Source organism: Hippichthys cyanospilos, chromosome 4 (genome assembly GCF_059441005.1).
Source record: "Hippichthys cyanospilos isolate Australia breed blue-spotted pipefish chromosome 4, RoL_Hcya_1.0, whole genome shotgun sequence".
NCBI lineage: Eukaryota > Metazoa > Chordata > Actinopteri > Syngnathiformes > Syngnathidae > Hippichthys > Hippichthys cyanospilos.
The window spans coordinates 8892291-8917625 of record NC_142372.1 but is presented as its reverse complement, the minus strand read 5'-3'; the positions used below and the strand labels follow the sequence as shown (position 1 = coordinate 8917625).

The window sequence follows — 25335 nt, the reverse complement described above, 5'->3', positions numbered from 1 at the left end:
TGGGGCAGCGGCTTTAGCAGTGAAGCCTAGACTTACCTCTCTTCGGAAACTTCGTCCATCTCCTTTGGGGGCACTCTCAGGTGATCCCAGGCTAGCCAGCCAACAAGACTATGCTTATAGTCTCTCCAGCATGTTCTGGGACGTAGCCGGGGTCTCCTCCCAATTGGACATGAACCGACAACCTAACGAGGGAGCTGTCCAGGAGAATCCTAACCAGATGCCCAAGCCACCTCAGTTGGCTCTTCTCAACAGTTCAACATCGAGCCTGTCCTGGATGGCCAACTTTCTCACTTTATATCTACGGGAGAGTCCGGACAACCTGTGGAGGCATTTTTTTTTTGGACACGACCAACAGCACCTGACTATAGACAAGTATAGTGTAACATTATCTACCAGTAAATACAGAGCTTAGCTTTTGGGCTCAGTTCCTTTTTTTACCATTACAGACCAATACATTGTTTGCATCACTGCGGATGATGCACCACTGGGGATGATGTTCATGAGTTACGGCAGGATGGAGCAGGAGATTGACTGATGAATGAGTGCAGAAAGGTCTGAGCCAAAATTTAACACATAAACGGCTCATCATATGCAACACCTTGTCGCCTGATTGCGAATTGACTTGAAAAGTGTGGCTTCCTAAGGTTTACAACCACCTGTTTTTTTTATGCCAGGAGATCATTCAAGTATAGAAATTTCACAGCTGTGATGAGCTAAGGAGCATAGGACGTGAAAGTTAAACTTTCTAATCAAGAGGAAATTTCCTGTCCCTCAGCTGATATAATCAAACATGAACCGGCCTTGTACCGGACAATCTAGCGCACTCTACACCTGGAGATGGTTGTGCCTGCTGTGACTTCTTCCCGATGTATTCAGGAAACTTGATAAAACTTCAAAGACAATTTACAAGCGAGTGAGTGTCAGATCCCGACAGAAGAGGAGCGAGGTAGAGGAAAGAGGGTGGAGGATCTGCGCCTTTAAAAGCGCCAGACTCCTCCTCCGCCTAGTGGAAGCGAAGAGCCGAGTGGTGCTGGCAGGAGTCTGAGCCACATGATAAACTCTGGCATCAGCTTGCCTTCATCTGGCAGTCAGGGAGGACACGGCTCGGGTGCAGGGGGCAGAGAGACAGTAGAAAGAGCAAGCGTGACAGAAGGCGGGGGAGAGAGTGAGTGAAAGAGAGGGAGAGAGAGAGAGAGAGAGAGAGAGAGGGGAAGGGAGTCAGGGGGCTTGGTGGTCAGAGCGATGAGACGAGGCGGATAGACGAGCGAGGAAAAGCTGTCATCTGTGCGCAGCTCGCCTTTTTCGCAGCTTTGCCCGTCTGTCGGCTGCCTGGCGACGGCTGGCCAACGCCAGCGGGGGATGACGGGTGGCTCGTTTTCAGCGGCAGGGTTATTGGAGTGACGCTCGCAGCGGCGCTGACAGGAACGTCTTCTCCGGCCACTTCGGGCTCCCTAAACACATTGCTGATTGCTCTCTCTTGCCTCCTCCTGCCCGTCCTCCACGCAGCCTCATCTTCCTCATCCTGATGAGCCTGAGAGTGAAAGACCCCTGCTGATAGAGGCTTCTCTCTGTCAAGACAGTAAGTAGGAGGAGGGAGGGAACTGTGTGTGTACCAGTGAGAGAGAGTGGTCGAGAAAGTGTGGAAGACAGAGAAGAAGAGAGAGGTTGTCTGTGACTCTGAATGCCAAGGATGTGCGTGGACAGTTTGCTCCGGGCACAGCAACAGTAACATGATGCACAGGAAAGGTAATTCTGTGTGTGCGCGCATGTGGTAATGCTTTCTGACGCCAGTTGCCAGTTAATCCCTTGCGCTCTTCGTCCCGTTCACACTATTGCACGGTGCCGAGAAAGAGTGGGAGAATAAGTGATCGCTTTCCTTCCCACCCTCTGTCCCTGTCTGTCCAGGTGCCATGTGTGTTTGGCGGGCGCACCCCGTGGCAGCCGCGTTGCCCCGGATCTGGCGGGAAGCGCATCCCCTCGCTCGTTCTCCAGGGCTCCACCGGGTTATGTGTTCTCGGATTTATCTCATCCTGTTGGATGGAAACGAGCTCATTGCCTATCTCAAAGAAGAGTCCGCATAGGAAACCACACACCACATGGATAAGAAGTAAAATAATTATCCAATCGCGGCAAGGAGAGGCAGACCCGGTTCCCTTAGCAACAACTGAGGGAGATAGAGCAGTCGTTTTCTCTTTCTGCTCTTTTGGGTTTTTTGTTGGGGCACACCCCTGTGGACTTCTCTGGGCATCAAGTGCCATCCAGTTTCTAGGAAAAGTCACTCCTTTGCCCCAGATTCCCCTCTATCTCTCATCCACCATGCTTTTTGTTTTTCATTTTTTCCTCCAGTTCTCGCCACGAGTCACGTTTCGTAGGCTTAGGAATTAATTTATCCTGATCCTACGCCACCTGGAATAAATCCTTCTTTTGGGAAGGGAAATTGGATTCTCTAGGAAAAGACCTACACCGGTCCACCGCCTTCTCCCTGACAACAACTGAAAGACGTCATTAAGTTTTCATCTGCTAAGAAATGAGGGTGGTCTGAAGTTTGCTTCGATGTGACTTCTGATATGTCTTATTTTCATTTGAAGAGAAAAGGAATATCTACTTTTTTTCCTTAACTTTGTTACCTCCCTTACAAAAGACTCTCGAGGAGAGTGGGTACACATCAAGCATGACACAATGTTGCTCTGTTTTTCAAGTGGGAAAAGCTCTTTTCCCGAGTATAGAATAGTGTTTTAAATAGTATCTTCTCTAGAACTATTTGAGTTGTACACACTGACACATGAGATGAGTTGGCTCAGTGTGATTATGTAAGATTTTTTTTTTTTTTTATTCCAGCCTCGGCACGTTTTTTTTTTTTTTTTTTTTTTAAATGCCTCGTCTATTTTCCATGGATTTATCGTGTTTATCTTCTCCTGCGCTCACTTTCTCCCCGTTTTTGGGCGGACACCATGGCTGTCAAAGCGTGACCCTGTGCCTAGCGTGCGGGCGAGGAATGGTGTTTTGGTCACCTATGTGCTTTTAAGATGTTGAGGTCTCCCTGCGTGGCCGGGGCCCCTGTTCGGATCAGTAGCACTGAGGCTCCTCGTAGCCAAAGACATGGACCCCGACTCGGCTCCCCCACGCCCTCAGCCTGTTGGCCACTGGCCCCACGTCACCTTGTGAAGGATGTCCCTCAGCAGAGCTCCGGCCCGGGACACCTCTGAGACCCCCAGCCCGAGAGAACGCATCCGCAGCCACATGAAGATGGTGATTGACCAGCTGGAAGGAATTCTCAGAGAGCTCAAGGATGTGGCCAAGGAACTTCGGGAGGTGGGTTCAACTAGTGCACACACATACGGGGTTTTATGATTTTGAGAGGTTTATGGGAGAAAGCGAGTTCTAAGTGGGTGTGCTACCAAGGAAGAGTTCATCTAATTAAGCGTAACATTCTCCTCACAGTGTGGAGATTGTGATTAAGATTTGAACACGGGTGCTGACTTTTTCTTTTATTGTGCAGCGGGAGGATATTGTTGATTAGTACCGCAACGAGGGTGCCTTTTTTCCCTCATCAAAGATGAGACAATTACTAATACTACTCGTGTGTTCAAGTTGGTGCGAAGACCCGATGAGATACAGCAAAGCCGGCTTGTGAGCGAAAAAGGGCTTAGATAAGATCCAACACTTAGCACCGCAACAGTTATGTAAGCATTTTGTTCGGGATCAACGAGATTCCTCTCGTTTTGCAAATGCAGCTTGTCAAGAATGTTTGAAAGGAGTCAGCAAGAGAGATTGCGTTCCGTGACTCGAAATAATGGTGCTCGGTGGGGAAAAAAAGTGTTTTGTGTCTAATAATCTAAGTCAGAGAGTACACAATGGCCCTCGTCATCTCTTCGGGATCTTCCTCCAGCTATGAGCTCGTCTTGTTCAGCTCCTCCTAAAGAGAGGGATAGCGGCTGGGGAAACAGAGACGAATGGAAGCTCCACTAAACCCATCTCGCGTCCTTCCAGTTATTAAACTCCCACCTGTTTCCAGGGAAGCAGAGGAAGGAAAACATGCTCGAGACATGTTGTAAAGGTCCACATCGGTGCGAGTAATGTGCAAAAGACAAGGCGGGGAGTTTTAAATAGATGTTTCAAAGCTGCCAGGCCATCACATCACAATCCCTTTGCACACATTCTTTCAGACTCCCACCTCTTATGTACTCTGAGGCGCAAGGGCACGGCTCACAGCGAGCCTCCTCTAAAGTGGGACGGAGAGGCCGTGATTGACGATTATGGTGCTCCAGCAAGTGGAGTAATGCCGGCCGGAGATATTTATGAACAAACACGCGCCTTGTGCCACTGCCAGCCCCTGACGCCTATTACCATTCTCGTCTCAATGCCCATTAAGGGAGCTCGATGACTCGAACGTAACTTTGCAGGAATGTCTCATTCACGCAAAGACAGCTGACTTTCATATGAGCTGCTTGTAGCGGGGAGAAATATCACAATGCCTTGTATCCTTTTCTCTAAAGCCTCATTTATGCTCTACTTCTGTCCATCTCCTGGAAGCTTAGAGCTATAGACCAAGTGTAGCAGTACCACCGGAAACCGTGGGAAATAGTGGCTGGCTTCTCAGTCAATGATTTGTTATGAATCCTACCTAATAAATTGAGTTATTGATTCGGGAACATTTGGATTCAAAGCTGCACCCTCATCTATATCGGTACATTTAGGGAACATCGCTCTGAGTACAGTTTAGTATCGATTCACAGATGTCAAAGATGTAATGTCAATGGATGCGCTTCTTGTGATGAATGTGACTTTTTAATATCAACTGACAATCAATACAGTACAGCTAAATCAGCGATATGACATACATTTCTATGCAGGTGGAAAAATGCGATCATCCATCGTTAACCTACCGTAATGAAGTTCAATGAAATTTCCAATATTGGTCAAAAATTTGAAACAAGTTAGATATCCATGCTGATTAAAATTAAAATTGGAATACTGATTAAAAAATACCATTTTTTTTTCTCTCTCTTACAGCTTCCCCTTCAGATACGCAAAACTCTAATTAACTGTCGTAATACTGTAATAGGAAGAGGTGATTATGATTGGATTTATATGTAGCTATGTGGTTCAGTCATAATTTGGAGAATGTGGTGAGAGGTGGGTGCAGCTCCCAATAGGTCAGAACTACCTATATATCCAAACAGAAAGTTAGCATTTTAGGAATTATTTACATCTTATATTTACATGTCAATATTTTCCAATTAACCAACAGTGCTTTTGCAGATTTTTTTTAAGGAAACACAGGGTCACTGTAAGATTCTGTAGATCAAATTTTGCGTAAAATTGCCCATCCTTGGTCACGTGAAGGGAACAACATAATCGATAGCTACTGTCATATAAAAAAAAAAAATGAAGAATAGCCACATGAATGCAGTGAAATAAATTATTTGAGCGAGGGAGCTATAATCACTGATTATCACCCACAAGATGTTTAGGGAGCTGTATGAACTACAACATTTTGGGGGAGTCAAAAGATGACATTACAGATCATTTGCTGCACTGTTGAAATCTGGCCTTTCAGGCTTGGGCGAATTTAGAAACTCAAAATAATGTGCAGCCAAGCAAAAACAAACAAACAAAAAAACTCTTCATTCTAACAACATCAATATTCTATCCCACTAAGCAATCTGACCTGCAAAAGATACTTTGCTTGTCTAGTCTTCTCAATGTGCGTTCATTTCTTATTCCAGCCTTGAATCAAACCATTTAGCTGGAACCTCTACACAAATGAATATTTGAGGTTTAGATTTTTTTTCTTTTTTCTTGTAGCCGTTATAGCCTTGCACATCGACAGAGAAATCAAAATGTTTTGCAGACATTTGCGGCAATTTCATTATACTTGTATTGAATTTCAAGGTTTAGCGAACTCAAGGTCAGTTTTATTTCACTTTTAACATAACATGGGCCAAGGTAAATCTTTTCATCACATATAAGACCTCATCGAAAACAGTCTACCAAGGCGGAAAATACCGTATTCTGTCTTTGAGCACCAGGATTTCTGGCATCAAACAAATCATATAATCGGGGCTATTATATGTGGATTCATTCATAAAATCATTTGAAGGCACTCTTCGAGTCTCAAGGGGTGTTACGAATTAATCAAACACGGTTCACAGTAAAAACATAGGTACCACAAAAAGAAAATACAAGTAACTCAGTTCTAGAGATTACATGGGATTATACTAACTTTAGCCTGTGCTAACCTTTTATTCCAAAAGTTAATGCACCCTCACCATTGTTCAATACATAGCTCAAAGATAATAATGATGATTTGTTGGTTACAAGTGATTTTAGAAACTAAGCAAACAGCCAACTTCCTTTCCGCGGCTAACTTTTGACTTGTTAAAAATTGTAATTCCTTAAGGAAATAGTGTAAAACTAATTTGTTTTTAGCATTAAGCATAATCACAGTACATTTATTAACAGATATGTAAACAACATTTTAACATGCGTAGAGTATAGTGCATACAGATAGAAAAGGATGTTAGCCACTTTCTAATGAAATTAACGAAAACTAATATATATCTGAGTGTTGCTCAAAAAATGATTTCTTATGGCCGCAGTTCACATCAGACAGAAATGCAGTTTCACTCCCATCATTTTCCTTGTAGCCAGACCTTGACCTCACCCCATGCTTTTCCCTTTAGGGGGTTGCTCTCCTCATCATCTGAAAGGAGGTCACGGAGAGGGTCTTGTTTGCCAGAATTCATCAGCCTCATTAACAAACAACCCGTGCCAAGCACGTGCCCCGTAATTTTTCCAAAGTTCACATCGCGGAGCTTAATGCTCTTAGAAGCTACAATCCGTGCTGAATCTACAGATTCATCTGCTACGAAACATTAATCACTGGTGTGCCCCTGTCGCTTGTCAATGGGAAGTGCGGCATGTATCCACAATATTCTTGGCACCCTTCCTTTAGTGGTCTTCTATTGGGTGTCCACCTTTTAAATACTCTAATGCCTTTTACCATCAAATGTTTCATTATGAAAATACAAAATTCCATTTGTGTATGCTGTTACAGCAATGCAATACACAGTATGGCCGGTGCCAGAATCCGGAATCTTTCCTGCACAAAGGCAGTATACACAAGCAAATAACATAATAGCCACTTGCTGAATAGACTACAATAGAATGCAGCCCTCGCAAAGACCAAAAATCAGTGATTGGCAGGAGGATATGAACTATAATTCCGTCCTTCCTATTGAATTAGATGACTGTTGAAAGCTCAAATCGGAATCTTGGCAACCAGCATGCTCTCCAAAGACTTCCTGAGTGAAAGTTAAAATAAAGCCTTGTTTACAGATGTTGGTGCAGAAGTATAGATAATGTTTCATTAGAAATGGGGTCGATTGTGTTGAATTGCTTGTTAATTAATCATGTTCTGATACATTCGGGTCCAAAATAGAGTGCAGAGTACTAATTTTCTGTCCAAAGGAAAGTAGTGTCACCTATGGGAAATTGAACCAGAGTTTATTCAAGGCTAAACTCCTTAGGGCAGCATTCTTCTGTTCTCTTGGATAGCGCTTCTCAAGTTTAGTTTTTTTTCCAGTGATGCCTGTAAATTAGCAAAGCATTTTTGGATGAAATAAACAATACTTACAGAGTGCTGTGTAAACTTTGTAACTGCCTTTATAATGGTATCATCAGATAATAATTCATGTCACATTATCTATTTTATTTCTGGCACGCCTGCCGGACAGAAATATCTCTCTCCTTGAATATATCCAGAGCTGGGGCAAAAAATGCATGCTTCTTTTTTTTCAGTCAAGTTGCTGGAATTACACGAGGACTCATTTCACCCCTACAAATGACAACACACAGTCATATAAATCGTAACAAAATTAAAACATACATTTTTTTCCACGATAAGTCAGCAACAAGTTGCTAATTGTTACAATTTGTTAGCTCTTAATTTGAAAGGAGAAATGCACTGACATTGCAATGACATTAAAAAGCATACAAAAATTGATTCGCTGATACTAACAGAAACTGCTAAAAGCTCACAGGCCCAGGCATTCCTACCCACAATTGAGAACTGATACTTTAGGACACTGACAAAAGGGGTTCAGAAAGACGTCTGTTGAAATACGATATTAGATTCATGATGCCTATGTTAAATGTGTTTTCTCTCTGATTTTTTCCGTGCCAGTGACATTCAACTGGGCCTCATTGAGCCTTCCACCTATGAGTTAAAAAAAAAAAAAAAAAGGTTGGGCAATGAAGATCTAGGTCAATCACATACAACTAAATGCCTACTTTTGCACATTCTGCATGACATTAATATTCACTATAATGTCTTGTCATGCCCCTGCTGCCGTATGCGTAAATCTCACACCTTGTGAAAGTTTTTCCGCCGCGGCCGTCTTTGAAAGTCAATTTGGATGACATACGGCCTCCTCGTACTCGTGAATCGCATGACAGTCTTTGTGACGAGGCCAATGAGAATGACATAAAGAAAGGACGTAGGACGGCAATACCCCACGATAAAGCACTCCATTTGTAATAATCACAATGGCAGGAGAGGCGACTCCACTGTAAAAATCATTCATTGAGTTGCAGCATCAACCTTGGAAAGAGGATAAACAAAAAACATTATATGATAGTTGTGTGACATTCAGATATCTGCTAAAACTAACGCCAGCAGAATAGATGGCATCCGATGGAAGACCATACCCTTTATCGGAGGCTTCCAGGCTGGCAAATTGAAATGATGTAATAAAGTACCAAGTGGGGGTGGGATATGGAAGATGACGCATTTAAAAAGGATAAAATATGTATGAAAGGAAGCAAGGATGATGGACTGTTATGCCGGCCATTATGTAGAAGCATTCGATGGAGCACATCTGTGTTGGGCGCAAGACAAATGAACACGGAGCAGGCAATCAGGACTCCTCAAATACAATAATGCTCCAAATGAGATGAGGTCAAAAGACGATAAAGAAAGAGCAATTATCACTGGCTGAATGCAACACATTGGAGGACATTGCCCCCTGACAGGAGGCCTCAGGATAAATTGAGGCTAGTTTTCTCAATAGTTGTCATTACGCTAGACCCCGCTGCTTTATTAATGAGAATGGCCACCATGCAGGGTGGGGATTATTTAATTAATCTTTGGAAGTGTGTCATGAATCAAAAACTAGCCGTAGTTATTCATTTGCGACTGGCAGCAGTTGCGGCCGTTTTACCCGCCCTCCATGTTCCATAAATCTAATCTTATAATCTCACAGTACAAAGGCATCACAAGGTACACACACAATAGAGCTCGAGACTTCAGTCCATGTCTAATTTGGTCATTTTTCAACATGTTTTCTTTCATACATCTATTTTCTATGGTGCCTATCTTTATTTGAGTCACCATCGATTTGGAGACACGGATGTGTTTTTGTGTTTCCGAACTGTACATTCTTGAGGGCTTTACAATGTTTACGTTCCAACGGATTTCCATGATGACAAATGTGTACGTGAATCCTGTGTTTAGCAATGGACATTTTTTTTGTTTTTTCAGCATCGATATCAAAACTGATTATTAGTAGTCAAGGAGGGTGATAATCGATCCTTCCGTTCTAACCCTACCCATCAATTTTTTACTGCTCAATTTTTTACTGCTCTGTACCGTAGGGTCGCATATCTTTTTGGTAAAATTCTGATAAGAAGCTCTATTATCAGTAAGTCTTAAAATGTTAAGTGAAACTCATTTTATGCAGAGAATCACATTCTTTAAAGTTTCAAAATCTCTGTCTTAATTTGAAGCAAAAAATAGGGTCAGCAGAATCTTTTATAAAGGGAACAAATTAAACAATTATGTGAAGTTAAAAGTTTTAAACATCAGATATCAGATTACAAATGACAATATCCTTTAAAATGCCAGATATTGGCGCCGATAATAGAGCTGGCCGATAATTGGTCCAGCCCTAATTTTTACTATTTAAATGCCACGGTGTCCCGTTGGCTGAAGTTAGCATAAATTCAGAGATTCATGATAAACAAAAGGTGCTATTCAACTCATTTTTTTTGCAAACGAAAGCTCTGCATAATCTCTGTTTGGGAATCACTAGAATACTTTGAGACAAAAAATGGAGTGTCCTCTTTTATGTTTTATTCATTACAGTTTAATAGCATATGATCTTGCCGGCAGCTGTTTGCATAAATCAAGAGATTCATACAAAAAATGGTCGCTGATCAAACGAGTTGACGTGTGATTGGTCTGCTCGGAAAGCAGGCGGTACGCTAAATGCCGGTGTTGTTTGAAGCCCCATGTTGACGCCGTTTCAAACAGCTGGCCCAGGATCAGTCGTACTGTTCGCCGGCTAGTCAGCCAGCCAGCTAGCTAGCACCTTCTGTTTGAGACAGACACCCGTTACCACACGTTTCCACGTTTAGCAGCCCTCTGCTGAAACGAACACGCTCGGCCCGAAACCAAATTTGTTCCGTACCCAGAAATAGCCCTGGGGAGACCAAAATCAAAGAGCCACTTTCTATCTTCGGGGAACTCTTCTTCTCCTTCTCAACCTCCAGTCTGCCATCCCCCGATATGCAGGGCAGAGCTGAACACTGACTCACTGTGAGAGACGTTCTCGTGGCTATATTCAACATTATTAATAAGGACAATGAAGAAAATGCCCTGCAATGTCGTTGGTCATTTTGGAAAGTTTTATGGGTATGCTGACCCAGTGACGCATACTTTTACTTTGACTTTTTTTCCCCAAAGGTAATGTTGAGCCAGAATTTGTTGATCTTAATGCATTTGGGGAAGAAAAAGGAAAAAGTCCTTAGTTTACAACGCAATAAAATCTGATCTTAATATCCACTGTTCAAATTTAACGAGGTATATCCGTAATGATTGTGGTTTGCTTAATTCTAACAAGATTGATGGTCTTATTTCAGAAAATACTTAAAAACTAAGGTTTTGTTATTTGGAGAGCATTATGTGTGCTTACATTTTGAAATTTAACAATTCCCAGTGTCATTAATAACCTGGCTATGATGCAGTTGTCAAAATACAATCAAGAATTGGTGCTAAATTGTCAACATTTTTTTAATTTTCTGCTCAGACCTTTCCCTCTACTGTGAAACAAAAAAAGAAGAAAAACACACGTATGCATGTCAGCACTACCACCTCAAAACGTCACCTAAAAGTCAAGTATGTCCTACATTTCAGAAGCTATTTCTAATAGTGATGACTTTCACAATGTAGTATTTTAATGTGTGCTGCTTGTCGCTTTTCAACAGATTTTCACCCAGCAGAGCTGTCAAACTTGGTGTGTTTGGGCCTACTATGTAAATTAGCAATCTTGTAATATACGGCAAAGATTCAGAAAGTTGCTCACAGATAAGTTCGAAAGTTTCAAAGAACATTTTGTGGTTTTTGTGCACTCATGCTAGCAAATTAAATAACTAACAACAAACTGGGATCCAATCAAGATTTTGTCTTGTGCAATTTAATACTCGGCCATAACTGAAAATTCGTGGGCACGGCTGCGAGGCGGAATGAATCGTCGAGGTGTCTACACTTATTACGAGAGCGAAACAAACCTTAACTTCCTTAACGTGAACTGAAGGGTAAACCCAAATCGATTTACAGTCTGTTTACATTCAGCACTCACAACAAGCGACTGGGAGAGTGCGACTTAGGCAGCTGAAATTGTTTTTTTCCCCACAGCGTGGTCTGGAGCTTCATTTCCCAGCGAGTATGGAACGTACCGTGACTTGAGTACTGTTCCACTTTTTAAAACTCAAGAGAATATAGGTCAGAGATCATTAACAGCATGCATATAAATGCTTAGATGCCATATGCACTCACTGTCAAACATCGCCTTGCAAGCTTGTTTAAGGCGGTCCTTTGGAGCATTATTCTTGAGGCTGGCTTGCCGTACTGTAGCGTATAAGAGTGCAAGTTATCCTCAGGTTAAAAGAGAGTTCCGAGAGAACATCGGCAGCGTAACGTGATTGTGCTTTCGTCCATCACGAACCTTTTCTATTCAATTCCATGCAATTTAAAGACATCAATGAACATGCATGTTTTTGGAATGTAAGGGGAAGCCATAGTATGGAGATACTTCATGTGAGCATGAGCAGAAAACTCAGCAAACTCAGATCTATGAGGCAGACATCCTAATCATTTCTACAAGATGCTGCACTTCATAATCACGTCTATGGTGACTTTTTTTTTCTAAATCGACATGGCTTGACTGGTAGGCAGACATGCTAACCATTAATCCACCCAGGCGCAGGGCAACCTCTGGGGAATGTTATTCACACGCTCCTCTTTCTACTGTCCTCCAAGAAATAGTTGTATAAAAAGACAAGGTGAAAACTTTGGCTGACTGAAATGAGTTTAATAAATGTTTTGCTTTGTTGTGTCATTATCCAGAGCATTACAAACAAACAATAACATTAAACGGAATCCATCTATGCATTTAAATACAAATCCAAAACATTTAAACTGACTAGGCCAAACAAGCAAGTTGACCAGCAGGAACTGAGTCATTGGACGGTACCTTACCCAAAACCCTTAATCTAATGATAATTTGGTTCATGTTTTCCAAAAAAATCACCAGTGTGGGAACGTTGAAAACATCACTACTAAGATTACTCTGCAATTGAACCACCCTGCTGCAATAAAATGTCTTCAAATGACCAAATTAAAACATTCTACCTGTAGTTTTAAAGTATGACCAACTTGATGATTGAAAAATCATGTTTGGTAAACATTCAGCTTAAAAATGCCCACAAATGTCTGGCAATAAGAGCCTCAATTAATTCATTATGTTTTAAATTTGATGACCATACCACTGTTACTCTAAAAGTTATGTCCTCTAAAAGAAGTGAAAGAACATTACAGTTGTGAAAGGAAACAAAAATAAGATTAACATTCTAGAAACCTTCTTTGCTATGATGGAGCAAGGAAGCGAAAACATCAATTTGTCAGAAAAATCTATCCCTAAGTCACACATTATTATCAGTAAATGTAATACCACTTTGGTTTGGCATCATCATAATGCATTACAAAGTATTTTTTTTGGCTGCAGTTTTTGGCTGCTTTTTTTCTGGACCACTGAGAAATTGCATCCGCATGAAACAGAATTAAATTGCTGACATTATAACGACCGAAATAGCCAAAAATAACCACAAAACGCCTTTAAAAAGAACCATAAAAAGATCTTTACAAAAATGAAATTCAATACAGAATCTATATCATGACTATAAACAAGAAAAAGTTTAATTCCATGTACTGATAGCTAAACCGGGGACACCCGAGAGTGATCCACAGACATTCACAGACTACCGAAATGTGTACAGCTAAGACATTAAGAGCTTCAAGACATTAAGGAGGATGCACTGCGTTGGCACTTGGTGCTACAATGACTCAGTATCTGGAGGCTCGCTTGTTAGCTTGCTCCAAGCAAACCATTCCCCTCACACATTTGATGAGAAACATTAATGCTTCCCATGGCTGTGGTTTGTAATTTGCTAACGTCTTCAGAGAGTTGCTCTCTGGTTTTGTCTCATGGTGTTAAGATCGCGCAGGCCTCCCAGCGCTAGGCGAAACGGTCGGCGCTCGAACGCAAGCGACGCACCGATCAAAGTGCTTTTTAAGCCAGAAATATAATAAAAAAAAAATTAAAAAAACTGGGCCAAAGGGCTGCTTCTCATTAAAAGGCATTTGAGAAGAGAAACGACAAGTACCTGCCTGCTGTGTCTTGTCAATTTGCTTCTCAACGCCTGACCCCGTTTTGTGTATGGAAATTAAATTCCTAAATTAAAGCTCGGTGTCACGCCTCCAGCGTAGTTCTCTTTTCAATGCGGAAAAAAAAAAGACAAGACCACAAAACAAGAACAAGGCACCTTAAGCCTTAAATGTTTTCCGAGCTGAATACAAAACGCGCCTGCCATCTCGTCACACGCTCTGTTTGGGATTTAATTCAAACTTGTGGTTGAAGTCATTACTTCAGACAAAGAGTTATTTTTGCAGTGCTTTGTCTGTGTTTATGTCAACAGAAGTACAGAAATAAACAAGTTTGAAGGCTACCAAAGTGTACGGTGCGGAAGTCCGCCAAAATTTCGGAAAGACGTCTTTAATTGGCAACTATCTACATTTCGACTGTTCTCGTTTACGATGTCGGAAAGGCCTCAGTAAACATCAAAGGATTTATTCGTTCTTTGGCTTTTCTTCTTCACAAAGTTTCAAGAGAACCAAACCGACGGCACTTTAAGTTGGGCAATTTATGTCTTTTGCTTTTGTGAAAATCAGCGTCTCCACATTTTTAGCCAAGAAATAATAGCTTTCAGAACTAATTGTCATATCGTTGTTGTATCGCCTCCCAACTTAATGTGAGTAAAAAAACAAAACAAAACAAAACATTATATTATTAGCAATGCTCGCAATTGCATCTAAGTTTAGCAAACTACAATTATAATTAAGCGCACACACACTTAATGTGGTAAATATCTTTCTGTTCTTCTTCTCCAATGATGAGGTCTATGAGGTCGTATTTTTCTTCTTGATGAGCAAATTGGGAATGTTTTGTCCTTGATTGCACCCTACTGGTTAAAATTTGAAACCTATAACCGAGCCACGTAAGACTGTACCCTCGTAACCAGTTAAATAGATGCTACATCCTTTGTGCTTTTTGAGAATTTTTTTCCGATATTTGGGAAGCTCCATGTGCTAATATTGTCTTTAATAAAAGTATGCAAACGACTAAATTATGAAGTTAGAAAAAAATAGCATCAGCCTTTTGGCCACTAGGTGGTGCACCAAGAAAAACAATGGAACCGTATGCCAAGGTAGTCGTTGCATGTTTTTTTTTTTCCTCCGCTTTTTTTACTTTGCAAAGATTGCTTTTTTTTAGTCACAATTTAGTAATTTGGAACTATCCCAAATTTCTGAAATCTTGATCTCTTGCAGGCATTGCAACGATGTAAACGTCTGCCCGAAGGTCCATGTAGAAAAGGGTGACGCAACCATTTTTTCCCAGCCATAATTTCAGGGCACATCGCTTAAACCTAACAATAGCTTTAAAGCCAATGTCCATGCTCAGTGTATGCCTTGTTGCTGCAAATTGATTCGGGGATGGACACAGCTTATGTTTTCTAATGCAAATCCATCACAGTGACGCGATCGACGAGTAGATAAGCAGATATAAATACAACGCTTGTGAGTGCGAGTGTGCCTGTTAGTGTGCAGTATCATCGCTCTAGAGTATTTTGCAACCAGATAATCAGCCTGACCAGCAACTACGCTATATGACTGTCTAATATTGAGAGTTGTGCAGAAAGTCAGAGAGTGATGCATTCCCGCGAGGCTCTCGCTCTTTTGCTGCCGAGCTACTTTTGGGATGTGGCCCCAACATATTGACCAGCCCATCATGCTTGTAAGACCCACTGGGCCTCCCTCCAGGAAGCCTGCACTCAGCATAGACTGTAATGAGGCCTCTGCTTTCCACCTTTGCTGAGGTAAACACTCGCCCCAAAAAAGTGCTCATCTTGCTTATTGGCTCGTTATAGATAGGACGTTCTGCACCACCTTACAATAAGGGTGCTTACTGTATATACAGTATGTGTTCTGCAACAGTGCTATGAAAACACATAAATGCTTAATAAGCAGTTATTGACAGCTTACTTTGATTTTCAACATTGGATGTTGGCTCACTCTTAAGTTTGGCCAAACCACTGCAACATTCGTCAAGCCTTACAGCAATGTAAGATGTCTTCATAAAGCATGAAACTTTTTCTGTGTGTCACAGGATGACTGTGACAGGTTTCCCTCAAAGTACCCCAGATGGAAAAGAAATGCACATTTTATACATGTTTTACATGTGTTTGTATATCTGTGCAGATTGCAAAATTTAATGTTCACAAAGCCATCATTGGTTAATTTGCCATATCGCTAACCCATTGTGGTAACACTGTAGCGCCACAGCTAATGATTATGTTAATTGATTCATCCATTGATTATTTTTCAATTAATCATTTTTTGTTGTTGTTTTTGAGATGGTTTGATTTCCATCTCTTTGTTTAAAAACAATGTCATTTTCTCAAACTGGCAGCGCAGACAATAAAATTGAACTTTTTTTTTCAATTTTATTCCTGGTTTGTTTTGAAGTTTTCCGAAAAACAAACTAAAATAGTCATCATTGTTTTCCAAAGTAAAATCAGATGTATGTAAATATTTTTATTCAGCACAACGAATATCAGTCTGTTTTCAGGTCTAAAAAAAGTCTGTGAACATTTACTGTCGAAGGGTTGAAATCCTGTGGATTTTGACAATTAGTCTTCTAACGATTAATCCATTATCTCTATCATTAATGCTTTCTTCTCTATACTTACTGTCTTTACTTATGCACTTACCTCAAAGCAAACATCTAACCAACATTTCACTAGGTTACCCTCAGTTATTGAATCGTCCCATCATCGCGTGTGTATTTTGCGACTTTGAATTCCGATGACTCTAGTTGATGATAATGGGGAGGAGCTCACTTCAGACTTGGCGGAAAAGATCTTCCGATCAATGCTTGCAATTGCACCGGTCCGTGGGCGTGCTGAGGATATGTTTCGGGCCTATGACTGTGCTGCGAATAAAACTAGTAGGCAGTAGGTAATGGTGTGAAAAATGGCACCTGTCAAAACACAAGGAAGCCTCCGAGAATAGTTACATAATTTTCATTGTGTCAAAGCGCACTGTACACGTAGGAATGGTCGAGTCTCCATTAGGTACTGTCAGACACTTTAAGCAGGTGCGAAATAGTCACTAGCACAATTACAAATACAAATGTGATCTGATTTGTGATATTTCACGTCTATAGAGCGGCGCTCAGGGCAACGTGGGGCCCGACGACTCTCTGGTGAGGAAAGCGTAGCCTTGCTACAATCTTCATCTGTCTCATTCTGAGAGATCATCTTGAAGATTTTTTTTCCTTCCTTTTATTTTTAGCCCTAGTCTGCGATGCATCATAAATCAACCCCATTATGTAAAAAGGTTGGGGACACTTGAGAAGCAGAAGTACAGAATACAGATGAGATGATCCTAAAACAAGATTCAAAGATTTTATGAATTGCTAATCTAAGCATTAAACGCAACATTGAGAAATTAACGTTGAAATCTATGACTCATCAAAGTGGATGCCACCTTTAACCAATAGCATGCCTCGATTAATCAGTGTGTATGTAAATCCCACACCTCAAATCGACAGATACCCTTTAACATTTTAGGAAGGGGGAAAAATGCACTTAAATGAATTAACACCAAACTTCAAATAGACTCTTATTCATTTCCCTATGGAATAACAATAGTGTTGTATCCACATGCAATATTTAATGCCACACCTCAAATATATGCCTTTCCCCCTCAGGGAGTGCAATCAGTGTATCATTCACTTGAATAAATTCTGCATCTCAAATAAACGAATCCCATTTTTCCCAAAAAAAAAAATAAATAAATAACTGTGAAACGAATAGAAAACTGGTACACCACAAAAAAATACAAATGTATAAGTAATATAAGCCGCACCTCAAATAGAGCTTCCAATTTTCCCTAAAGAAAAAGAGCAAGTGTTCCAACCACCTGAAAAAAATGAATGCCACACCTCAAATGTATGCCTCCCTTTCTTCCCTCAAAAAATACATTAAAAGTATATCATTCACTTGAATAATTGCCAACCTTCAAATAGATGGCGGCTTTTTTTTCCACACTAAGACAAAATAACTGTGTACTCTGTACTGTGTATTCACATGAGTACAAAATGCCTCACCTCAAATAAACGACTCCCCTTTTTTCGTGTGAAAGAAGAAAATCCAAATAATTAAACTAGACAAGCCACGTCAAGTAGACCCTCGTTTTTTTTTCCCTTAAGAAACAAAGCAACAATGTTACAACCACTTGAAAAAAATAACGCCACCTAAAATAGATGCTCCTTTTCCCCCCACTAGGAAAAATTCCTGTATCCATAATACATATCTGCACATGAATTGAGAAATGACACACCTCAAATAAACAGCTCTCCTTGTTCCCTGTATGAAAGAAAAATATCCAAATCCCAAGGAAAGACGCAAAAGCATTCCAACCACTTGAAAAAAATAATACAAAAAAATGCCCTTTTAACCTCAAATAATATAAGCGTCATTCATTTAAGGCAGTGGTCCCCAACATTTTGATCACCACAGTCCGGTCAACGCCTTAGATTTATATTGCGGACCGCATCATCCTTCTCACTATGTATCTAATATCAACAGCGGCCAGAGGCGGCGCCAAAAAAACAAAAATCTAGCACAAACGGATGAACTGTTAAACTAAATCATCTCCAAAACATTATTTCGGGTGCAGCCCACGCGGCCCGGTACCAGTTGATCCAGGGACCGGTTGGGGACCACTGATTTAGGGCACCTCAAATATACGCCTCTCTCCTTTTTTCCTTCCCGTGAAAAATATTGTCGTATCATCCACTTGAGAAGAAAAATGCCACACTTTTATTCATTCTCAAGTGTCAGAAACCTGAAAAAAAATAAACATTCCACCTCAACGCCATTAAGAGGGCTGTAATTACTTTAACTTTGACTGACGCCAACATGTGTTGCGCTTGGCATCTCTACCACAATAAAGATTGTCCACAGAGCCGGATGTGGCATCGGTAAATCTGACGTGTGGTTTTAATAGAAACATTGATATGCTTTCACTGATTGATACCGGCTTTAACAGTTCTTAATGAAGTTGTACTGCTAAAATAAACAAGGATGGAAGTGTCGGCTGCGGAGCATACTAACGTTAAAGAGTGTTGGTGGGGAGAAATGATAAACAACCAAAATAGCGGTAATTGTGTTTTTCAACTCACTGAACATTTTGCCAGGTTCATAATGAAGAACGACTATCGCCTCATTTTTGATGATTAACGCTGATCTTATCTCGGCAAAGGTAAATACGCAATGATTCTTAAAGAAGTTGTCAAGAGTATAGATTAGCCTTCCCTCTGGTAATGAGTTCTTTCTCCTCGCTCTCCTCCTCCATCCTAAGTATACTCAGGTTGCAAATCAAAACCCACGAAAAGACGAATTGCTATGGAAAAGTCATTTCTTTTAAAAGGCACAATCAATTTTGGCACATCTTCTCAGTTTGGGTCATCTTCATTAAGTCTCTGCTTATTGATTGTGTTGGAGGGCTAGCATAAATTTAAAAAAAGTGACTATTACAACCGAGCATCCATTCACCTTCAAGCGATGCGAAAGCTGCTGTATGACTCGTTTGAGTACCGTATTTTCCGCACTATAAGGTGCACCGGCTTATGAGGCGCACCCTCAACTAGTGACATATTTTAAAACTTTTTTCCATATATAAGGCGCACCGGATTATAAGGCGCACCCTCAATTAATGACATTTTTCAATCACAATATAGTAATACTCAAAGTAATAACAATGATAACTCAAATAATAACTCTTAATAGCATAATAACTCAATGTCAATATGACCAACCTTGTTCAACTGTAAACACACATAAGAAATAGGAAAAGTTTACTTTATCAGTTCATTCCCCATCTACGAATTCCAATCTCAATATTGATCCATATATAAGGCGCACCTGATTATAAGGCGCACCATCAGCTTTTTACTAAAATTAAGGCTTTTAGGTGTGCCTTATAGTGCGGAAAATACGGTAGTTTGAATGGCTATCAGAGCTTTGTTTTATTTTCAACACCAGGGTGGGGATAAGGGCTGTACAGGCCAAGGCTAACACTATTTCAAAGCGTCTAAATAATGTATTTTGCAAGCAGATAGCAGAGCAGCTGCGGTGTTATTGAGGCCGCTGTAAAGTATCAATTTGCGACAGATGCTCTCCGCAAAAGAATTCACTTCTTAATTCAAACAACGGGAGTGAATCGGCTCATCAAATGCGCTTGTGCACAACATCCATGCAGTCAGCCTTTGGGATCATTGAGTCTTTTTGCTCCTCAAAGTATTTAGAAAGTGTTCCTAAGACAATCCAGTCAAGTAAAGTTGTCATCGACACCACGGTTCTTCAACTAGTGGTTGTCCTTCAAATAAAAGGAGACATTGTGTCCGCGCTTTCCTTTCCTACCAGAAAGAAAATGGCAGGAACCTGTAATTATCTCATAAATGCTATCATTCACACAGAGGGGCTTATTTGAACGGCGTAAATCCGGCGCAGCGGGCGGCGCAACTTTGCGACAGAGACGGGTGAGATCGGTGTTGGTAATTTTGCGGACGAACGCAGCCCAGCAGATCAACGCCGCAGGAGTGTTTAAAGCCAACTTAAGTCTCCGCAAATCAAAGCGGCTCCTCTCTCTGAACTTCTGAGGTCTTTTGAACTTGTTACGAATCACAACAGCAACAGCAAATTATGCATTTGTCCCTGAATCCAAATGTGGCTCTACAAATAAAGGTCATCTCATAAATCATCTCCCCAAGCCCCAAAATATGAATAAACACACATCAGTATTTATAAACTAGTGACGGGCCCTTTGGCCCTTTACAGGAAACGAAAAAGAGCCTTTCAAAAGACTTTTATGATTTTTAGTTTATTTGAAAACATCAATGGTTAAAGTGTTTAAAAAATGTTTTACCTTATTTTTCGGACTATAAGTCACGACTTTTTCATCATGATTTGAGCCCTGCGGCTTATAGTCCAGTGCGGCTTATCTGTTGGTTTTTCCCACCGGTCAAGCAAATGTGTGTTCAAGGAGTCAGTTTATGGAACAACTATGAAGTAGAACTGAAAAGATCAATGGCTGTGCTCAAAAATAAAAGGTCTAATCTAAATTGAATAAGAACTTGTTTAGACGTTTGTGACGTGTAAATTTGATTTACGGTATACATGATATATGATTGTATTTATAAATTTATGACTTATTTATTTGCAGTGTGTGCAATGTTCACTAAAGTAATCTATCAATTAAAGAACAGGAGACAGAATTCTATCGAAATTTTGATTTCGAGTTTGAACTGATATTTAACTCTCAGTATTCTTTTGGTAATATCCATCCATTCATTTTCTATAAATATAATGTTGGGACTAAATATGCAGGCATGTTCAGTCTGTTAAAGAGAGGATGTTGCTGTTGGTAGCCAATTAAAAAAATATATAACCAAAATTGAAGTTTCATATTACCACCATATGCCTGCGGCTTATAGTCCAGTGCGGCTTATCTGTGGCAAAAGATGTTTGTTTTTTTTGTTTGTTTTATTTTGTTTTGTTTTTTTTTCTCCATTTTTGCTGCTGCGGCTTATATACCGATGCATCTTACAGTCCGGAAAATATGGTAGGGTACTTGCTTTGAGTATCTGTGATACGGGCACTTGCATCTACTCGGTATCGATCAATACCAAAATGGCAGGTATCGCACTGCTCTACTTTTCACGTTAGATTTTCTCCCCTGTCATTATGTGCTGTTTTTCCACTAACAGCCCTTTTAAAACCCCTGTTCAATTTGTTGAAAATTGGAAACACCCACCATATTGTTCAATATTATGACAAAAATAAAAGCCTTCCCTCTAATAACGGGATGTGCGGTTGAGTTGAGATGCCCCTACATATTTACGAGGCGCCGACGCGATGAGCTGAGCTTGTTTTACTTTGAATGGGCTGAGCTTTTTGGAACAACTAAATAAACTGGCTTGAAAGAGCGCAATAGATTTTTTAAGGCATTTGGGCCAGCATTATTGCTGCAGCTCACAAAATGCTTCAAATAGTGCAAGCCGCAGCATTTACGCGCCCTGGCAAACACGGGGACAGTTATTCGGGGTGTCAAATTTGCAATTATCCCATTATTGTGACTGAAGAGATTACGCTCGTGTGTCAGGAGTAATGGGCTAATGCAGGACTAATGCACCTCACTATGATTTGCGAGACCTCTAGAAATGCCAAAAACATTGGATTCTCCTCCTGATATTTGCCTCTAATCCGCATAATTAATGCCAATAAGACAGAGATTTATTTAACATTTAAATGTCATTCATTACTTGCCTCCGTCAGGAGCCTTTAAGGCTGAATATCTGAGCGGGGTGTTTGTGAGAGTTCAAGGCTAATCATCAGCCTGTATTATTGAATTAATATTTTAGTTTTTCCCCCACATGTTGTATTGGATAGCCGCTAAGAGGCTGGGAGTTGGTGTAATGATGTAAAACTTAGATTTGCATGTGTTATCCATTTGTTTTTACGAGTACAATAGTAAAACAAATGTTATTAACAAGTCTCTGTGCCCCCCCTCCACATACACAACACCACCACTACCTCAGTAATTTTAAGTTATTTAGAACGTCTTATCAACGATACTAAAATTCATTTCCTTTTAAATATTTAATACCACAACTATATAAATAAATGCTAGCCCTATTCAGCCCTAGGAAACACACGAATGAATCAATGCCGCACCTCAATTAAACACCCCAAGGAAAATAAGTCAGTCTTTCAAATAAATATATTCCAAAACTAAAAACATGTCTTTGCAGTGACTTCAATAAATAAATGCCAGATAATTCAACCACTTGAATAATTAGAAGCTTATATATATATATATATATATATATATATATATATATATATATATATATATATATATATATATATATATATATATATATATATATATATATATATATATAAATGGATAAATTAAATAAATATACTGTAACACCTTAAACAGAAGCCTGTTGTATATTCTAAGTAAATGAATGCTGCACCTTAAAATCATAGTAGAAAAACAAATATTTGACTGCCTTTTTTGGGAAAAATATGTGCAATCACAATAACTTGACTAAACAAATGTTGCACCTCAAATGATGACAGTCCTTGGAATTAAAATAAAAATGCAGCAATTCAGAAGTCTCATTTTTCCCACACAGGCAAAAAAAAAAAAAAATCATTCCCAAAACGTTAATACACTTTTGCACCTTAAAATAATGCCTATTTTCTCATTAAGCAAAAATTGATCGGATCAATTGAATAAATTGCACCTAGAGTAATCTACACCTCTTTCCCATCATGAAAAATATGCGAGTTATTTGCTTAAAAAAAATTCCTTGAATTGAAGCCCCATTTTCATCTCCTCAGTAAAGGAAAAAAAAGGGGATGTAGTCCAATTGAATTCCACACCTTAAATTGATGCCTCCTATTTCCACTTGAGATTTACAATTGAGTGTGTGGTACACTTGAATTAATTTTTAACACAAGATTGTTTACGAAAGTCTTTCTTCACATATAGATGAATAGTATAGAAAAATTGTTTGCATTCAAAGTGTATGTTTGCAAAGTCATTTTTGTAACTTCATTTTGCCTTTTTTTTGGCAGAGAATATGTTAATACATACTTGGCAGATGGAATGCCAGTTCTGTGAGCATCGTGTTTGCTTAGCTTCATTAATGTTTCAATGTTTCCTCAACTGTCACTCATTTACCACAATGTACGCAGCCTATGCGCTAACGGGCTAGAACAGCGTTGTCACAGCGAGGCAATATCCGCTCTTTACTCCTGCAAATGTAATCACAGGAGGCTTTGGAGGGAGGCGTATCATCTCATTCCCAGCTGCAGACACAATATCATAAACAGTAAATCATACACAGTCGATCCTACGCGTTATTGAGAGTGTGTATTTTCGGGGTGTCCAAACGTTTTCCTCCGAGGAACAAATCCTTGTGGCTTCTACATTCAGAACTAAAGCATTTTTAAAGCAGTTACTTAGATTATATATTCACAATGGGGTTTGTGTTTTAAACTAGATTCAGGGTTGAGTTATGACCTTGGGTTAGGGCAGTCCTTCTCAAAAAGTGGGGCGAGGTGATGCCAGGGGGGGCACGGCGGATCCCGGTGGAAAACGCTTTGTTTTTGTCATGTGAAGTGTAATTGTAATGAAATAATTATTTTATTTATTTATTTATTTATTTTAGTTTCAGGCAATTCGATGCACTTGTTTTTTTTCTCTGTTTTAGACTAAGCTGTAACCCGTGTAAACGCTGTAAAAAATAACAGTTGTTGAAAGTGATTTATATAGCCTTTATTCTTTTGTTAATGGTAAAAAGGATACAGGTTTAGGTCTACTTATAACATTTCCTTAAATAGTAATCTTATTTGTAGTCAGTGCATCGAATGGGGGTGGGATGAAATTGGGGCTTGGCAAAATGTAATTGAGAAACACTAGGTAAGGGGTTCAAAGAATAGTTAGGCTTCCAACATCTTTCTCTCTAGTTTAGCTGCAAATACCTAATTTGCATCTGTATATTTTGAAATGCTCTACAGCATATAAAACAAAATTATTAGTAGCAGACATAAATTTTAGTATCTCACAGGACGCTTGAATGGGCAGCAGGCCACAAATGGCTCCTGGGCTGTGATTTGGATACCGCTGGTGAACATGATGCACCAGTGGTATTCAGATGCTCAAGAGAATGGTGTTCGAAATGGATTCATAAACTTATTTTAATTGTTCCACTTTTTTTTCTCTTTGCTTGTCACCGCAGTGCAATAAAACTGTTGCTATAGCAACAGTACAGTTGTCATCGATGCATCACGGTTGACGTTGAAATCACCTATAAGTCACCTATAAGTACTCTGAAGGCCCTGTAATTAATGTATATACATATTTTCAAAAGTAATACATATTTTGACATTACATAATCGAGTCTCACAAGTTTACATAGCGGTTACCTTCTATATTTGCACAATGTTAGAGTGCTTTGCATAGCATAAATGTGCTTTTTGGGAATAAAACATCTGATTTGTTTTTGATTGGTCTGACTGTTTTTTAATGTTGGCCACGGTGGGGATTCTTGGAGAGCTAAGTATCTTTTTAGGTGGTCCTTGGTGTTAAGGGTTTGAGAATCACTGATATATTCCATTGTTAATGCAACCATTTTGAGTATTTGCAGTAAAAACAGCCTCAGTAAAGCTTCCTCTGCCTCATTTGTTTCCCTTTTTTAGCTCTTTGGCCAATGCGCAGCATGTGCACTTAGCATCAGTCATTGGAAAATACAGCACCTAATGCAAGGCTGGTTGGGGGAAGGATGAAAGGCAGGATAATTATTATTATGACTCGCAGCGAAGAGCAGATGAGGATAGTCGGTGTCAACAAAATGTTTGGTGATTAATATTTTTCACCCCATCACCTGTGCACTTCATGGTCCCAAAAATGAGGCTGAAGATGTGTATGCAAAATTGATTATACAGCAAGGACCACACTAGTGAAAAATGTAATTAGACTTTTTTTTTTTTGGTCTCTTCAAGGATATTAACCGAGGGTGACACTCAAGGTTGATGTAGGTTGCGGCAATCTACAGTATGTTCTGCGGGTTCTGA

General features: G+C 40.0%; 1 protein-coding gene across 2 annotated transcripts in view; it reads left to right on the top strand.

The window, feature by feature from the left end:
• The first annotated feature begins 1025 nt into the window (after positions 1-1025).
• insyn1 (inhibitory synaptic factor 1) overlaps positions 1026-25335 on the top strand; it is a 70427-nt gene continuing 46117 nt past the window's right edge. The window contains exons 1-2 of one of the 2 annotated variants that reach the window (XM_088412918.1): positions 1026-1579; positions 1906-3312. In XM_088412918.1, the coding sequence (XP_088269044.1) occupies positions 3169-3312 (144 nt within the window). In that variant the 5' untranslated portion in view covers positions 1026-1579; positions 1906-3168. The other variant, XM_088412919.1, reaches the window with a different exon arrangement.